This window comes from Marmota flaviventris, chromosome 14, assembly GCF_047511675.1.
Source record: "Marmota flaviventris isolate mMarFla1 chromosome 14, mMarFla1.hap1, whole genome shotgun sequence".
In the NCBI taxonomy this organism is placed as follows: domain Eukaryota; kingdom Metazoa; phylum Chordata; class Mammalia; order Rodentia; family Sciuridae; genus Marmota; species Marmota flaviventris.
This window is the reverse complement of record NC_092511.1, coordinates 24,526,317-24,545,516: the sequence shown is the minus strand read 5'-3', so window position 1 is coordinate 24,545,516 and position 19,200 is coordinate 24,526,317. Positions and strand designations below refer to the sequence as shown.

General features: G+C 34.0%; 1 protein-coding gene across 1 annotated transcript in view; it reads left to right on the top strand.

Moving 5' to 3' along the window:
- Memo1 (mediator of cell motility 1) overlaps window positions 1–19,200 on the top strand; it is a 111,580-nt gene that overhangs the window by 66,594 nt on the left and 25,786 nt on the right. The window contains exons 4-5 of the mRNA XM_027933459.2: window positions 4,871–4,983; window positions 7,111–7,222. Coding sequence (XP_027789260.1) covers window positions 4,871–4,983; window positions 7,111–7,222 — 225 coding nt within the window. The remainder of the gene's footprint in view (window positions 1–4,870; window positions 4,984–7,110; window positions 7,223–19,200) is intronic.

Below are 19,200 nucleotides of genomic sequence, written 5' to 3'. Positions count from 1 at the left end.
AGATTTTTTTGGGAAAAAAAAAATCTAGTTTAGTTCACAGGTCATTTTCACACACATATTTTCCCTGAGATTTATTTACATATGCAGCTGAAATGCTTTATGCATTTCCCACCAAAAATTGAATGCATTGTATTATGTAGAGTATTAAGATTTTTTTTAAATTTATATTTTAGTTGTACATGGACACAATACCTTTATTTTATTTATTTATTTTTATGTGGTGCTGAGGATCGAACCCAGGGCTGCACTCATGCGAGGCGAGCACTCTACTGCTGAGCCACAACCCCAGCCCTTAAAATGGGTTTTTAAGGCTCAAGATTTTTAATGAAATTAAGTGAAACTGACTTTAAAAAATTAATGGGTAGTGGGGCTGAGGTTGTGGCTCAGTGGTAGAGCACTTGACTCGCATGTGTGAGGCCCTGGGTTTTGATCCTCAGCACCACATAAAAATAAATAAATAAAGGTATTGTGTCCATGTACAACTAAAAAATATTTTAAAAAGTTAGTGTGAAGTAAAGGTGAAAAACAAGACTTCTAATACATAGATTTGATTATCCTGACCAACTTCCTAATATGCAGCTTTATCTATCTTCATTTGAAAAAATATGCATTCTCATTTTTGTACCATAAGGGCAAATGCCAACACAATGGAAAAAGCAGATATCTTCCTTGTATTATTATGAAAATTGTTTTAGTTTTGTGTACTACTACTTCAGAGGTCCTTGGGGAATATCAATAATTCACAGTTCACACTTTGAAAACTGCTATAATGGACTTTAAGTGAGTGATTTGATTTAAATTGTGGGAAAGGTATTGGGGATGACATCTCTGCAGAACTCATTTTTAAGCCATCCAGCCAAGAAAAGGGAATGATGACTTGTAAAAACTTTGCAGTAGGCAAAGTTACGTGTTATCAAGGAACTATAGCATTAACAATCATAGGGGCTAAGAGTAATATAAGAAGGTTCAAGTTCATTCGAGACTTTAAGTCCCATTTTGAGGATTTTAAGTTTTTATCCTATAAGGGAAATGAAATGATCTCTGTTTCAAAAAGACCACTTTGGCTGTTTAAGGAATTTGAAAATGGAACATTAGCTGAGCATGTTGTCCCATACCTATAATCCCAAAGTCTCAGGAGGCCAAGGCAGGAGGATTGAAGGTGAAAGGCCAGACTGAGCAACCTAGTGAGACCTCGTCTCAAAATAAAAAATAAGAAGGGCTGTGGCTTAGTGGTAAAGTTTCTCTGAGCTTAATCCCCAGTACTGCAACATTTTAAAAAGAGGAACATTTAATGAATTTATTTTCCATATTGATAGTGCAGAATCTTTTCCTATTACTTAAACTCTAAGAACCCAGAATTTGGAATATACTTAGGAAGAAACTGGATTTTAATTCATATTCATATTCATTTGCAGGAAAACCAGCAAAAAAGGAGAGAAAAGGGAATCTTTTTTGAGGCCATATGACATTTTATTCTTTAAAATATCTCAACTTCCTATGAAATACATTTAAAAAAATTACATATATTCTAATTGTTGTAATAAGTAGTTGAAAAAATATTCATGAGGTCAGACATTCAGCTTGTATCAGGCACACACACTTAACTTATCATAGAAACTCACTCCATATATAAATTCTCTGGAGCTGTCATATGTGAACTACATTTATTTCTGGGAGAATGCCTGTGATACCCCTCCCCCTATTATTTCATTTAAAAAGTTTCTTTTCCCTGGATAGTAACAGTCATGATTTGCTATTATGAAAAAGCTATTATTCCCTTAAAGACAAAGTGCATTTAATTAAAAAGAAGGAAAATGGTAATATTTCAAGTGCTTGTATTACTCATTTGTTTCTCTCCAGAATATTCCTGTGGCCTTAGTGTTTGTGTTTATGGATCTAGCAATTTAGCAAACAACAACAACAACAAAAATAAATGCATGAACTTTAATGTATACTCTTTTTTTGGTACCAGGGATTGAACCCAGAGGTGCTAACCATTAAGCCAAATCTCCAGCTCTTTTTAAATTTTTTATTTTGAGACAGGGTCTTGCTAAGTTGTTTGGGATGTCGCTAAATTGCTGAGGCTGGCTTTGAACTTGTGATTGTCCTGTCTCTAGCTTCCCAGGCTGCTAGGATTACAGGTGTGCATCACCATACCTGGCTCATATACACTGTTGATTTTCTTTTGTTATCATTTAGCTAACCAAAGAGATCTGTTGTGAGATTACTACTGGCTTAATCTGCGTTTTTTGCTTCTTTTTCATGAAGTCTAATTTTATTTTTGCATATGTCACTTTTAAGGCTTTTATATTGATGGGACTTAAAACCTTTTTTTTTTCCTTGTTACCTCATTATATCAAGAGTAGAGCTTAAGTATGTTGATTTTCGGGTGAGTTTCTACCAAATTACAAAGAATCTGTTGGTAAAACAGTGGTTTATTCAGATTAGTAGGGTCTCTTTAGCCTTCATGTGAACTGGGTTTGACAGAAAGGTAAGCAAGGCAAGTAATCATTATCAGAGGAGCTGATTAGGTTCCAGCATACCTCTAGTGTGTATTTCTGGAGCAGTACTTATCTACTAGCCTTGAGGATCCTTTGTAATTATGAAATTTATCTATATGGCTTTAAGTTTAGATCAATACTTAATAAAAATATCATTTCATATTTTAACTCTATATCCTAGATTTTCTAGGAGTGTTCTGAATATAAATATTATATCTCTTTTGTCTTATCATAAAATCCATTCCTCAGTCAGAAAAATATGCCCCTTTTCATACTTGAGTCTTCTCTTTTCTCCCATTCCGGGTTTCCCTATGTTGCCCAGGCTGGAATGGAACTCCTGGGCTCAAGTGTTTCTCCCACTTTTCGGCTTCCCTGAGTAGCTGGGAATACAGTGGGTGTGCGCCTCTGAGCCTGGCCCTACCTTATTGATTTTTGGTTCATGTAATACTTGGCATTAATCAAGTGAACTAAACATTCCTGAGTTACCATTATATATGATCCACATTAGGTTTTAACTTTTTTTTAAGAGAGAGAGAGAGAGAGAGAATTTTTTAATATTTATTTTCCAGTTTTCGGCGGACACAACATCTTTGTTTTATTTGTGGTGCTGAGGATCGAACCCAGCGCTGCGCGCATGCCAGGCGAGCACACTACCGCTTGAGCCACCTCCCCAGCCCTAGGCTTTAATTTTAAAAAATTCATAACATTTGTGTGTTGTTAACATATGAGAACAGAATGGTATTTCTTGATTTTGTTCATTTAGGAATCTTGACTTTTTTCCCCTGAAGTGTTTATTTATTGGTTTGATGATAGAGGTGATGACAAGAAGTAAGGATTACAATGCTAATAATAGACAGAAGGGAGAGACATAGTCTCTGATCACAAATGGCTTGAGCATGAAATCTTTATGTTTGCTATATGACCTCTTGAGGTTTGGGGACTCCAAACTGAGAATCACCTGCCCACAACTTTCTTATTTTCTCCTTCCCTTCCCAGGATATGAAATAACATATAGCAAACAATGGGTTAATATTCTTTAGCTTAGTAATTCAATTTTATCAAAATAAATACAGTGTTAAAACACAACATTCATGGTCATAAGACTAAGACACATTTCTTAGTCTTTTTCTGTTAAGCAATGAGTAGTACTTAATTTTCTAGGTATATAGGCTCTCATCTAATGCTTCCTTCTCATAGTTTTACTGTTTTGAGTCTAATTTGTTTTTTTGTCTGTGTGTAACGGGGGAAGATTGGTTTATATGAATCTTAGAGAACAGAAAAAATGGATAGTTTTGGACTTTAGACTGTAGGGCTGGTTTGGATGTTTGAGATAAAATGAGAGGAAGTTAATTTTATTCTTGGTGTCAGGTAAAGGGATTATAAAGATTTAAGCTACAGCTTAGCCCTTTGCTTTTCTTTAGGTAGGATTGTAGTGCAAATAACACCATAACTAAGTTTCTTTGTTTTTGAGAAGGACTTCTACTTAAATGAGAATAGAGAAAGCTTATTACATGGAATTCTCAACAAGATGCCTTTTTTTCTTTGCCAAGAAAGAAATGTAGAAATAGTTTTACCATAATGCCTCATTGTTAATGTTGTTTTTTATGGGTTAGAATTTTATATCATTTTAATTAAAATTTTGGTAGATCTTAGGAAGTGTTAGACTTTTGATAACTGAAATGTTTAAAATTCAGTTAATAAAATATAGCTATTGGAAATCTTCTAGCTGTTAAAATACCGAGATGATTTTATGCATAATAGGTTGTTTTACTGTAAAGATTGATACTTAGTTTTTCCGAGTATTGGACATGATCTTTTAAAAGCCTTCTAACATAAAAATAGGGACAAGGAATTGAAATTAATAACTGAGAATTATTAGTTTCCTAGGGCTCATGTAACTTAAACAACAGAAATTTATTACTTAATTTTTTTAAACAATTCTGGAAGTTGGAAGTTCAATATCAAGCTGCTGGTAGGGTTGTTTTCTCTGAATCTTTTTTTCTCTTTGGCCTGTAGATGGCTGTGTCTTGGTGCCTCTTCAGATAGGACTCTAATGTTAGTCTCTCCTCTCAGTTATGTAGGGATAGCAGTCATATTGATTAGGCTCCTATCCTCATGCCCTCATTTTTAATTAGCTCTTTAAAGATCTTACTCCAAATCCAGTTGTAGTCAGTATTGGGAGTTGGGACTTCAACATGTGAATTACATAGTTTAGCTTTTTACATTAACAGTTGGCAATGAAAGTAGTCAAAAAGGGAAAAAAGTAATTATTTAGAATTACTTATTTTTTCCCCCTTAGGTAATAATGTATTAGGTAAGGTTTGTATAGAAGTACAATTGTTCTATGTTCTTTGTTGCATATCTGCTAGCCGGAGAATTTTCATCCTTGGGCCTTCTCATCATGTGCCCCTCTCTCGATGTGCACTTTCCAGTGTGGATATATATAGGACACCTCTATATGACCTTCGTATTGACCAAAAGAGTAAGTATAAAGAAATCTTATAGCTTTTAAATAACTAAAGATCTTTTAATGGAAATTTTAATTGAAAAACACAAGCATGAATATCATAATAGCTGAACTTTAAAAATAAAATTTGTTTTAACACAGAAAAAAAAACAAATCCCCAAAAGACAACTAGTGTTTTCCTGCTAAAAACAAAAATCTCTCAGATCCACTCATCTCAATACTGCAGTGGCTACATTTATATTCAGGGAAGTATCATGTGCTCATTGTACCTTGAGACAAGAAGTTAATGTACATTCAACTTAATAAAAGATTCTGGGCACATTGGTCTACATTTGTGTAGATCACTTTTCTCTCAAATAGATAATGGTGTTAATATATTTTATGTCTTCACTAATGATTTTAATGAGGCAGGGAGAGCCTATAGTTATGAAAATCTAAAAGGTGCTATAGAAATCTTAAATATATTTTGTTTTTAAATGTATTATTTTGGTTTAGTTTTTTCCCCATTGGGTTTCAGAATTCACATTTTTATTTAATTTATTATACAATAGATGTGTAAAGTAAAATCTTTGACTTATTTACAAAGGCTTTTTGGGGTTGTGAGGAAGAATGATTTAAAATATACAGAACTGTGTAGAGAATAGTACAAAAAATACTGATGTACTCATCTTCCACTTTACCCACAGTTATCCTTCTTTCTGAACTCAATTTACCTTCCCCAAGTAATCATCTTCATGAACTTGGGGTGTATCCTTCAGTTTGTTAAATTATATTATAAAATTTTTATGGATGCTGCTGTTGATTCAATAAATTTTGTAACAGTTCCTTCTGTAGAATGAAAGATTCCAGGCACAAAAGAGATGATTAGCTCATTTTCATTTTTTTAGGTTTCAGTTTTCATAATTTGAGGTTTTAAAATTTGATTAAATTGAATTTTTTTGCATTGTTCATTTTTTCCATAATCTGAGGTTTTTAGTATCATAAAGTGTTAGCAGTTTGTTGCTGGGATGCATCTTATTAATGAGGCTGAAGAGTTACTAACTTTGCTTCTTGAGATGGTTCTAGGAAACACACTTTACCTTTTCTTTTTTTGTGGAGCTGGGAATTGAACGCAGGACCTTATGCTTTACCAGCTGAGCTATATCCCCAGCCCCACACTTTACTTTTAAAAGTTTATTGGGGCACTTGGAAAAGTATGGTTTTGTGAATTCTACCAGTGAAGAAATGGATAAATTTTCATTAGATCTAATTTTGTAGAAAAGAGATCATACCACCATTTCTTTATTTCTTTGATACCCCATTTAAGGATCTAGTTAGAATATTCTTTTTTAAAAAAAATTTATTTATTTTTGGTTAGGCAGAATACCTTTATTTTGTTTATTTATTTTTATGTGGTGTTGAGGAACGAACCCAGGGCCTTGGGGCAAGCGCTGAGCCACAACCCCAGCCCTAAAATATTATTATATCATCAAAATTTTATCTTTTTCTTGTTCTATAGTATCCAGTTTTAAGCACAGTTCATGGGAATTACTAGGTCTGAATTACTAGGTCATTTTAAGTTAGCATGGTGCTGTGACGAATTTGTCTTTTGATCTCTGCCACAAGCTTAATTTTGAATTTTGAGAAAAACAGCATTCCTGGTAGGAATTTTCTGATTGTAGAATGAGGGAAACCTGGAATGTAAACTAGCAATACTATGTATTTTATTAAAAAAACAAAGCAAAACTCAAAAACTATATTGTTAACCTTAATTGTAAATAGATCAGTGATTTTTGTCTATTACAGTAGGAATTGTATTTAACTGTTCTTGCTAATATGTCCTGATTAAAATCAATGAATAGTCTAGATCCAGGTGATATTAGAAATGATGAACTGATGAAAGTTTTAAATTATTATTTTTTACATGACCATGACATATAAATATGATAAGTTTTTCGTGTATTATTATTTTAGCTAGCACATGAGCATTAGTTGTTCTCTCTCTTCTTTCTCTCTCCCGCCCTGCCTCTCAAACTAAAAATGCAGAGTACTATGTGGTGCTTTTGCCTCTTGCCAAAGCATGTAGCTTTGTGTGAGTGGTTGGAATCTCACAGGATACAGACATACATTAATATATTTGTTTTAATATATTTTGAAATCTAGTTTACGGAGAGCTATGGAAGACAGGAATGTTTGAACGCATGACTCTACAGACAGATGAAGATGAACACAGTATTGAAATGCATTTGCCTTATACAGCTAAAGCCATGGAAAGGTATATTGATTAATATAAGAAATCCTAGAGAAATCATAGGTGTTAATTTCTTTGGAATTATCTTAACTAGGGTATGATAATTATTAGAGTAAGGACATTAACATTTTGTTATTTGAGATGAAATAAAATTTGAGGTTGCATTTTCTTAATGTGGATTGACGTTGATTTTAAGTAGTTTGCCTATGAAGGCTAAACATATAAATTGATGTGGTTGTTTTTTTTTTAGGTAGAAAGGTTAAAAAAAAAAACAAACCCTGTAAGTGTGGTTTGTTGTGTGTGTATCTTGGTTTGCCTGGTATTCTTTAGACATTTCTATATCTTAGAATAATAATTATATTCTTTTGTGGTACAGTACTATAATTAATCATTATATTTTAGATTTGGAAATAACTTTGGAAGGCATTTATTTCAGTATATGAATCTTTTATAATATACTTTACAGATCATTATTTTATTCCTACTAAAGATCTTCCTGTGATGTGGTACTAGTTAGACCATAAGCACAGTGATGATAGGGACAATATCTGTTTTCCTCTCCACTGTATACTACAGTGCCTACCACTTTGCCTAAGAGACATAGTCATTAATTTATTTCGGTATAATGAAAAAAATGTTAAGAAATTTCTTTTTTCTTTTACTGTGGCATTTAAATTAGAAACGCTTCTCATTTATAGGTCATATTTATTATTTTCTTAACATGTATTTAATATTTCATATGTAGTTTGACTAGTTACAAATATAATGAGATTATTCCATCTTTGGATCTGTTCACTGTATTCTTCTTAGTAAAGTATATGGTTCATAGTAGATTGCCAGTACATATTGATTAGGTATATAGATTAATGAAATCTAAAATTACATTAACAGTTTTTATGCTGATGTGGCTTACTTACTATTGGCTAATGTGCTTATGATCAGCTAAAATTAAGGCTTTTTCATACTATTAGGATGGATTGTTTTCTCCATCAGAATTTTGTATGGTATCTTTTTAATCCTAATCGTGTATAAGTTTTCACTTTTATTTAATTTGTTTCTTGTTGGTTTTAGTCTGTTATTATAGTCTTTTTGGGTTTTTATATTCAAAGTATTATTTACTTCTGTTAGTCTTTTCACAAATGATAATCTTGAGTAATTATATTAAGCTGACGTTTCAAAAAACCAGTGTAATATTAAATTATAATTTTAAATTGTCTTATAATGTATTCTAACTTCTCAGAAATTGTGAAACCATATATATTTCTTCTTTCTTGGATTGTTGATATAATCACAGCTTCTCATTCTTCAAAAAAGACAGAAAAATTTCATTTGCTGAAATATTTCTATATTTTATCATGAAAAAAACCCACATTTTTCTCTAAATGAATTTCAGTAGTACAACCAATAAACTGACAGTACCCTAAAGGAGATTTTAACAAAATAGCATTTTTGTTATTATTTCAAAAACAAAATAGGAAATGAAATTTAGGAAAATAGAAACTTGAAACCAACATTCATATTTCTTCTTTATACTTTCCTCTCTTGTAAATAGTATGAAATAAACTAGTCCTGTGTTACATTAGAATCTCTAATGCTACCTTTATTTTTAAAAATCATTGTTATTTTCTTGTGGTACCCAGTATTGAACCCAGGAATGCTTTATCACTGAGCTATTATCTCCAACCCTTTTATTTTGAGATGGACTGGTTAAATTGCTGAGACTGACCTTGAACTTGCAATCCTCGTCCTCAGCCTTCCAAATCCCTGGGATTGCAGGTGTGGTCCCTATACCTGGCATTAATGCTCCTTTTAGATACTATCTAGTAAACATTTGTATTCACTACCTGTGTCAGTTATCTGTTACTGACTGACAAATTATTCCAAAATGTAGTGGCTTAAAATTATAGCTGTCTTATTGTTTATAATATTTGGGTCAGGAATTTGGGCAGGTTACACCATGCTCTGGTCTGCAAGATTTTGACCAAGGTGGCTTAGATGGGTAATAGGGTCCAAGATGGCCTCACTCATATGTCTGGGGCCATGGTGTTGACTTTCTGATAATATTCCTCATTTGTTCTCCAGGTGGCATCAGGGTAGTATATGAGTGAGGCTTTGGAGTTGCTCCTCTTAATTTGGAGACTGTAAACTAAGAAGACAAGTTACTCCTCTTTCCCTTCAACCCCATACCCCACCCCTACCATATACTCAGTATGCTATGATTTTAAGAGAGGCATAGTTGACCACAAATAGATAATTCTTATTGGAGGATGAAAGAATAGAAATCAGGAAGGATCATATACTAGTCTGCGGGACAAAATAATTCTGAACTCTAACCAGGGAACAAAGACTATCCCATGACTATATCTTGGTTCTATTTTCTGTTATTGGTTTAATAATTCATTATTTTTCTCATCTTTTGACTGGGGTTCTTTGGGCTATTGGTTTTATTCCAAGTCATTTTATTTTCCTTAAGAAATTGGCCTTGTTTGCACCTGAGAAGTGGTCTCAGTCTGGTTCATGTATGTACCAGTTTGAAAGTCTAGAGGTTTATTTCATTTAGAGCAGTGTTTCTTCTAGTTCTGATAAATTTCCTTACATACTATGGGTATATACCAGATTATAAATATACTCCATTAGACAAAGTTCTTATCCAGAATTCTTTATGAAACTGGACTCTCTCTACTTGGGATTCTAAGTTAGAATTCTATAAATTTGTTTTTCTCTCTTTTTGCAGTACTGGAGATTGAACCCAGGCTTGGTGCATGCTAGGCATATGGTCTACCACTGAATCCTCCTGCCTCAGCCTGTCTGGTAGCTGGGATTATAGGCTGGTGCCACTATGCTAAGATTCCTGAAAATATCTTTAGAAACCCTTTTGTTTTCCTGATAAGGTGTTTTACCACTGCCTTAAATCTTTCTGAGGGCTTAACAGAGAAGCTTAAAGATGCCTTCTTTTTGATGATCTTGCCATGTTTATTGGCAGTGCTCTAGATTTGATCTTCGAGCTCAAACTTCCTTCTTTGATGGTCTTTTGCTGACTAAGAGACTAGTCATGAGAAAGTTATTTTTTCAACCCTGTTATTCTTGGTTAGAAGTATTTTTCTTTAAGCCCCCCCCCCCCCCCCCCACCAAAAAAAAAATAATGCTAGAGGCATCACAATACCTGACTGACTTCAAATTATACTACAGAATTACTATAGTAACAAAAATTGCATGGCATTGGCATAAAGCGACACACAGACCAGTGGTTCAGAGTAGAAGATACAGAGACAAATACACACAGATACAGTCATTTGAACCTTGACAAAAGTGCCAAAAAAGTATTTTGGAGAAAAAACACATGATGCTAGAAAAACTGGTTATTCGTATGTAGAAGAATGAGACTAAATCTTTATACTTTTTACCCTGTACAAAATCAACTTAAAATGGATCAAAGATCTAGGAATCAGACAGAAATTATACAACTCATGGAAGAAATATAGGGTCAACTCCCAACATTGGGAGTAGGCAATGACTTTCTCTTCAGAACCCCTAAAGCTCAGGAAATAATGTGAGGAGTTAACAAATGGGATGACATCAAATTAAAAAGCTTCTGCACATCAAAGAAAACAATTAGGAATATGAAGAGTGAACCTACAGAATGGGAGAAAACAGAATGGGACTAAACAGACATCTATCAAAAGAAGAAATACAATGGCCAACAAATATATGGAAAAATGTTAGCAATTAGGGAAATGCCAATCAAAACTACACTGAGATTTCATCTCATTCCAGTTACATGGCAGCCATCAAGAATATAAAGAATAATAAATGCTGGAGAGGATGTGTAGATAAAGAAACACTTTTACACTGTTGGTGAGATTGTAAATTAGTACAACCACTCTGGAAATCCATATGGAATTTCCTCAGAAGACTAGGAATGGAATCACTGCATGACTATATACCTCTGTATTTATCCTAAAGATTTAAAATCATCATACTAAAGTGATACATCCATACAGATGTCTGTAACAACAAAATTTACAATAGTCAAACTAGCCTGTCAGTGGATGAATGGTTAAAGAAAATGTGGTATTAATACACAATGGAGTTTAATTGAGCTGTAAAAGAATGAAATTTGAAGGAAAATGGATGGAACTTGAGAATATTATGTTATGCAAAGTAAGCCAAACTCAGAAAGTTAGTAGTTGAATGATTTCTGTCATGTGAAAGCTGGAGAGAAAAAGGGAAAATGAAGGTTGGGGGGAATCTCATGAAAACTGAGGGGAGATCAGTAAAGTCTAGAGAAGGGACCAGGGGAAACTACTAGGGAATGATATTGGCTAAATTATATTGTTATATTGTGTGCATGTATGTGTGTAGATACATAACAGTGAATCTCACCTTTATGTACAGCCATAATGCATCAATAAAAATATGGGGAAAAAACTATAAAATACCTTCCTAAAAAGAATAAATAAAATTTTAAAAGATGTATTTTTCTTGGGGTTGGGGTTGTGGCAGTGGTGGAGGGTGTGCTTTGCATGTGTGAGGTACTAATTCTATCCTCAGCAGCACATAAAAATAAATAAAGGTACTGTGTCCATCTACAACTAAAAAAATTTTTAAAAAATGTATTTATCTTAAATTCTGCTTATAAGTTAAACAGTTCATTTTTCAGCTTAATTTTCTCCTTGTACCTTCAAATGTTTGATTGTAATGTAACCACTATTTCCAGGATATTCCATGTGGAAATGTCCTTAGTCAGAACTACAGGTCCATTAGGTATATTTTTAATATTCTGATTTACTTCATGTGACAGTTTTGTTAATTGTTCTTCCAGTATACAGTGGGGGTCCTGCTTCTTCCAGCCTCCTTGAGCAGCCTCATTGCTCTTTGCTTCCATTGTCTCCTTTTTGTCCTTTCAGCTTCCATTTGCCTCTTGAGTCTCAAAAGCCAGTGTGATGTGTTGCAGGTTTCTGCTATAGCAGCATCCCTGTTTCCAGATACCAGTATTTTGTTTGTTTTGTCCCAGGTATTGTTGGAGCAAAAGAAATCACCTCATCCTGCCAGTTTTTTTGCTCATGATTTTGTGGGTTAGAAATTTGGTCAGAGGTCAGTGGAGATAACTTGTCTTTTGCATATGTTGTGAGTTGAGGCAGATTGACGGAGGCAGAATGCTCCAAGATGCCCTTTCTTCCTGCCTGACTGTGGTGCTGGTTGTCTCCTGAAGCACCTCGGTTCTCATCTATCTTCACTTGTCACTCATCTTCCAGGGCTTGTCTTTCATATGGCCTCCCCTCTCCAGTGGGATAGCCTTGGACTACTTTACATGGCAGTGACCCAAGTAGATAAAACTCCCTTATCAAATAAATATTCTAAAAGCCAAGTTCCCGGATGCTAGCCAAAGGCTAGTTTTATAGACAGGCCCTTCTAAAGATTATAGCATATGGCCTGGTATGTTAACGCTCCTATAAAACTCCCTTCTTTTCTCAATTCTAGGCTATCATATTGCCATTCCAACTCTTTGTATTTTTACCTCCCTTAAATGCCATTTTAATTCTTATTATAGGTTAGATTTGTACTGGATCTTAAGATTTTACTTTGCTTTCTGATTGTAAGCCTCATTGAAGGTCTTCAGATATTAGAAATGGTCAGAGAAAAGTTAAGATGTGCCTTGTGTAGTTAGATTTTAGGAGGATGGAATGGCTTAACTCCAGATATAGAAAAAAGCCTGAGAGTTTCTTTCTCACCAATTTAATAATAGTCACATGAGCAGTGCCATTTTCAAGTGTGTTTTTATTCTGTGACATTTATACTCATGGATATTTGTGTATTTCTGCATGTTTTGCAGTTAAATCTTATTTGGTGGCACTATTGAAGTTTTAGAACAAATGTATATTGGTTCCCTTTCACTGTTACCTACACATCATTGAGAGAACATTTTTTTTTCTTTTCAGAATTATAGAACAAGAAAGAGTTCTGGAATAATAGGTAAAAATTGCTTGTTTGTGGTAAAGGAACAATTTAAGTTTCTGTGACCATGAAAAGAATGCATAAGATGTAGCAAAAGACATTTGAGAAGACGAGAATGTATTTTATTTTTATCAGAGTAAAGATGTTTTGTATTTACCTACATGTATTTTGTTCCCCCATTTTCTGTGAATGTTTTCTAACTAGAAGGGGAAGAGAATAAATCTCAGTGGTATTAGTGACAGAGAAAGAATAGTGAATAATTTTTGTAAATACGATTTTATTTAATTTAAAATATCAGTTTTAAGGTTTCAGTTATTTGTATGCTACTAATTAAAAATTACTACCAGTTAAATTATATTTTCTTATCACTTGAAATATTTATATTAGAATTCACATTTTACATTAGAATTTTTATGTTGTGATGAGCATTTTCATACTGAGTTGACAGTAAGAGTGGTTTTGCTTGTTTAAAAAAAGAATGTCCCACTGTTGGTTCTAGGATTTTAACTCTTTTTAGTCTGTTATATGTCTTACATATATAATTTTTTGGCAATAATGGTTTAAATCATAAGACAGAAAAAGAAGGGATAAAATGTTCCTTTTCATTACCAAAGTGCTCACAAGAGCCCCGTGTGGTAAGGATTAATTATTTGATTTTTACAGATGACAGATTGAGGCTGAGGGTAGTAATCTGCTGCAGGTGGCATAGCTTGTAGGAGGGAAAGGTAGATTCTCCTTTTCCTTTCTCCTCCCACCCCCATAGTTTTGTTGAGGTATAATTTACATAATACAAAATTCACCAGTGTAAAAATTTAATTCATTGATTTTTTTTTTTGAAGTAAGTTTATTGAGTTGTTCAGCTGTTCTCCCAATCTAGTTTTGGAACACTAATCTAAAAACAAATCTCCTGTCCAATTGAAGTAATCCCTGCTCCCACTCTCAATTTCAACTAATGAATGGTCTGCTTTCTATTTCTAGATTTGTTTTTTTTTATTGGTTGTTCAAAACATTACAAAGCTTATGACATATCATCTTTCATACATTTGACTCAAGTGGGTTATGAACTCCCATTTTTACCCCAAATACAAATTGCAGAATCACATTGGTTATACATTCACATTTTTACAAAATGACATATTAGTGACTGTTGTATTCTGCTACCTTTCCTATCCCCTACTATCCCCCCTCCCCTCCCCTCCCATCTTCCCTCTCTACCTCATCTGCTGTTGTTGAATTCTCTCCCTTGTCCCCCCCCCCCTTTCCCCTCACAACCTCTTATATGTAATTTTGTGTAACATTGAGGGTCTCCTACCATTTCCATACGATTTCCCTTCTCTCTCCCTTTCTCTCCCCCCACTCGTCTCTGTTTAATGTTAATCTTTTCCTCATGCTCTTCCTCCCTGTTCTGTTCTTAGTTGCTCTCTGTATATCAAGGAAGACATTTGGCATTTGTTTTTTAAGGATTGGCTAGCTTCGCTTAGCATAATCTGCTCTAATGCCATCCATTTCCCTGCAAATTCCATGATTTTGTCATTTTTTAGTGCTGCGTAATACTCCATTGTGTATAAATGCCACTTTTTTTTATCCATTCATCTATTGAAGGGCATCTAGGTTGGTTCCACAGTCTAGCTATTGTGAATTGTGCCACTATATCATCGATGTGGCAGTATCCCTATAGTGAGCTCTTTTAAGATCCTCAGGGAATAGTCCGAGAAGGGCAATAGCTGGGTCAAATGGTGGTTCCATTCCCAGCTTTCCCAGGAATCTCCATACTGCTTTTCAAATTGGCCGCACCAATTTGCAGTCCCACCAGCAATGTACAAGAGTACCCTTTTCCCCACATCCTCGCCAGCACTTGTTGTTGTTTGACTTCAGAATGGCTGCCAATCTTACTGGAGTGAGATGGTATCTTAGGGTGGTTTTGATTTGCATTTCTCTGACTGCTAGAGATGGTGAGCATTTTTTCATGTACTTGTTGATTGATTGTATGTCCTCCTCTGAGAAGTGTCTGTTCAGGTCCTTGGCCCATTTGTTGATTGGGTTATTTGTTATCTTATTGTTTAATTTTTTGAGTTCTTTGTGTATTCTGGATATTGGGGCTCTATCTGAAGTGTGAGGGGTAAAAATTTGTTCCCAGGATGTAGGCTCTCTATTTACCTCTCTTATTGTTTCTCTTGCTGAGAAAAAACTTTTCAGTTTAAGTAAGTCTCATTTGTTTATTCTTGTTATTAACTCTTGGGCTATTTCTAGATTTGTATTTTCTGAAAATTTCATATAAATTGAATCATACAAAATGTCTTTTGTAACTGTCCTTTTTCTTGTAGTGCACTTTTTTAAAAAAATTGTTTTTAGTTGTTGATAGACCTTTATATATTTTTTTTAATAATTTTTTTTAGTTAGATGGACACAATATCTTTATTTTATTTATTCTCTTTATGTGGTGCTGAGGATCGCACCCAGTGCCTCATACATGCTAGGCAAGCGCTCTACCAATGAACTATAACTCCAGCCCCATAGTGTACTGTTTTCGGGGTTCATTTATGTTGTTGCATGTATCAGTAGTCCATTCCTTTTTATTGCCAAATAATTATTCCATTAAATGAATGTAGCACAATTTATTTATTCATGTATCAGTTAGTGGATGGTTAAATAATTTCCAATTTTTGCTGTTATGAGTAATGTTACAAACATTCTTGTACTCTTTATGTCAGTATGTTTTCATTTCTCTTGAATAGTTACTTAGGAATAGAGTTACTAGGTCATATAAAGTGTCTGCAACATTTTGTTTCTAGGAACAGTACATGATGGTTCTAGTTTTTCCACATCCTGGACAATAGCTGTTACTGTGTTTTTGATTAAAATCATTCTGATAGCTATGTAGTGCAATCTCATTGTGATGTTACTGTTAACTTTGTATCTCTCTAATGACTAATGATGTTGAGCAAATTTTCATGTGCTTATTAGTCATTTGTTTATTTTTTTTTCATTTGTGTATTTTATGTGAAAAATCTATTCATTCGTTTTCCCCAATTTTAATTTACATAATTTATTATCTTACTGAGTTGTAAGAGAATTTATATATTCTCTGTACAATTTCTTTATTAGAAACAAAAAAGTTCTCTCCTTGTATGATTTATTTTCTTAATGAAGAACAAAAGTTTTTAATTTTGATGAATTCAGTTGTCTTTTTTATGTATGGTTTCTGTTTTTGGTATCATGTTTGGAAATCTTTGTCCAATCTAAGGTCACAAAGATTTTGTCCTTTTCTTCTTGAATAAGAGATGGCAACATATAGCCCGTGGAATGAACCCATCTGACTCAAAGCTAGTTTTCATAAATAAGGTGTTATTGGAACATAACCACACCCATGGATATACATACTGTCTGTGCCTGCTTTCCGTCTAGTAACTGTTGTGTAGTTGCTGTGGAGATCATATGGCCCAGAAAACTTAAAATACTAACTTGATGGTTCCTTGAAAAAGATGTTTGCTGACTGGTGTTCTAGAAGAGTTTTAGCTCTTAACATTTCTAGGATCCAGCTTGAATTAATTTTTGTATATGATGTGAGGCAAAAGTGTGTGTGTATATTTGCGTGTGTTGATTTTTTTTTTTTTTGCATATGGACACACACAGCTGTTCCAGTATTATTTGTTGAAAAGATTTATATGTAATGACTCATTTTCTTCTTGTTGCCTTCAAGATTTCTTTCTTTAGTTTGTAATGAATGGTTTATTTAATAGGTGAGGATTTCTCTGTGTTCGTTCTATTTTGGATTTCTTGTACATTATTGTTTCTATGATATTTGAAAAGTTTTATTTCATAAATTTTACTCTCCCCATTCTGGGACATCATTCCATGTATGCTGGTATATTTGGTGTTGTCTACATGTCTGTAGTGTCTTTTAGTGTTTTTTTCCACTGTTCTTCTAATTGGATAATTTATCTTTGATGTCAATATTTACTCTTATTCTAATATGAAATCTGCTCTTCTGACTGTCTAGTAAATATTTCATTTCAGTTATTGTACTTTTCAATTCTTAAAATTTCTACTTTTTAAAATAGTTTGCATTTCTTATATAGCCCCTATTTTTATGTCATGTCAATATGTATTTACTTCTTTAAGCGTCGTTTCCTATAATTCTTTAAATATATTATGATAAATTTTTGAGGTCTTTATTAAATCCAAGATATGGTCTTAGATATAACTTGCTAGTGACACTCCCTCACCTCCCATGACATGGTTTACGTTTTTTTCTTGTGGCTTATATTTTTTTCTTTGAATTGGACATTTTATATAGCGTATTATACACATTCTGGATTCTGATTTTATTCACTTCCCCTCCTTCAAGTTGTGTTTATTTAGAAACTTGTGTGAAATTCAACTGTAGAATTTGTCTCCCACTATGCACTATTATTGATGTGTCTTCCAAGCTCTTTGAAATTGCATATTTTCATTTTTTGGTTTGACTTTCTGGGGCTTGTACCTGTGATTACATGGTTTAGTATTAGGAAATGACTGATTGTAGTTTGTGCCTACGTCTTTGAGCCATTAAGTCTCTCTTTGCTGGTGGATTGTGTGTGCTTAGGAAGCACACTCAGTGTTCAGTCCACTTTGATGTTTGCCTCTTTCTCTTTCTATTGGGTTTTCTTGTATCTCTCTGTGTGGTCATACAAAATTTATTTCCTCTCTATCTCCCTTCCTTCCATCTGTGGTTGTACCCAGGGCCTCATATGTGCTGGGCAAATGTCCTACCACTGAGCCATGCCCAACCCTCATGCAGAGTAGCCAGGTTGTGTTACATGTTTGATCTCTTACATTTCCAGTTTCCCCTCTACATACACTGAGCCTTCTAATTAGATGACATTTTGTAGTGAGCTTGGAACCTATTAGGTGTACCCTGGGCATATGTGCAAACTTGTGGTCAATAGGATTGTGTGAAAGGCATAGGCCCTTTTCTTAAGGATCTGACCGTTTTCAGAATCTCACTGTTAAATTTTTTTAGCTAGTTCTCAGATTTGCAGCTTGCTGTAATGGTATAGCAACTGTAGGCAAAGAGAGATGCATGTTTTTCTGTTTTCCACTTGGTATGAGTTTCCACTCTGTGCTTCAAATCAAAGTCATCCCCATGTGCCAATGAAGCTGCCAGTTTTCATGGTCGACTTCACTTTAATGGAATTTTCATGTCCATGGAGCTGGGTTAGGACATGGAGGCAGCTTCTGGTAAGATGCCAGATCTGACTGTACTTACTGAGACGTTTTATTATTTGTCACGAATGAACTTCTCTTGTGTTTTTTTTCCCCTTTGGTTGATAATAAGAGCACAAAAATTGTTGGTTTTGATGGTTTAATGCAGTTTTATAGTTGTTTTTTGGGGCAGATTTTGTACTTCACTGGGAAGTTTTTGCAACTTCAGAATTTGGATTTTGAAACCCGGGAATAGTACATTTGAAAGATACATGCTCTTAGTTCTCTAATTTGTGCTTAGTCTGGAGGATAGTGAACAAGCAACTTTTAAAAAAGGAGAGATGACAAAGAGGGTTGAATAGATGAGACTTGATTGAAGTCAGAAGTTTCTCTGGAGGATAAGACTTTTTCTTCTGTATAAATAGATCTGCAAGCTCAAACTGAGGTTAAATGAAGGGCTTGGTAGCTTTTGTGGAAAGTAGATGTCTTGCTTCTTCAAAGAAACAACTCTTGTTCTTCAAAGTCAACTACAGCTGACAAAGCACCTTTATTATACTGTTCTTCACTTAATACAATTTTGTGAAGGTTTTGTATTTATTATTTTGCATATAAGCAAATAAATTTTCAGATTGGGGACTTAGCCATACTCTTAATATTTGTGTGTAGTAGGGATTGTACTTAAGCCCATTTCTTCTGGCTTCTCCTTGTTCCTTTTTTTTTTTTTTTCTTGCTTTGGGATTAGGTATTGAACCCAGGGCACTCTACCACTGAATTGCTATATCCTCAGTCCTTTTTATTATTTTGAGACATGGTCTAAGTTGCCCAGGCTGGCCTTGAACTTGTGATCCTCCTTCCTCAGCTTC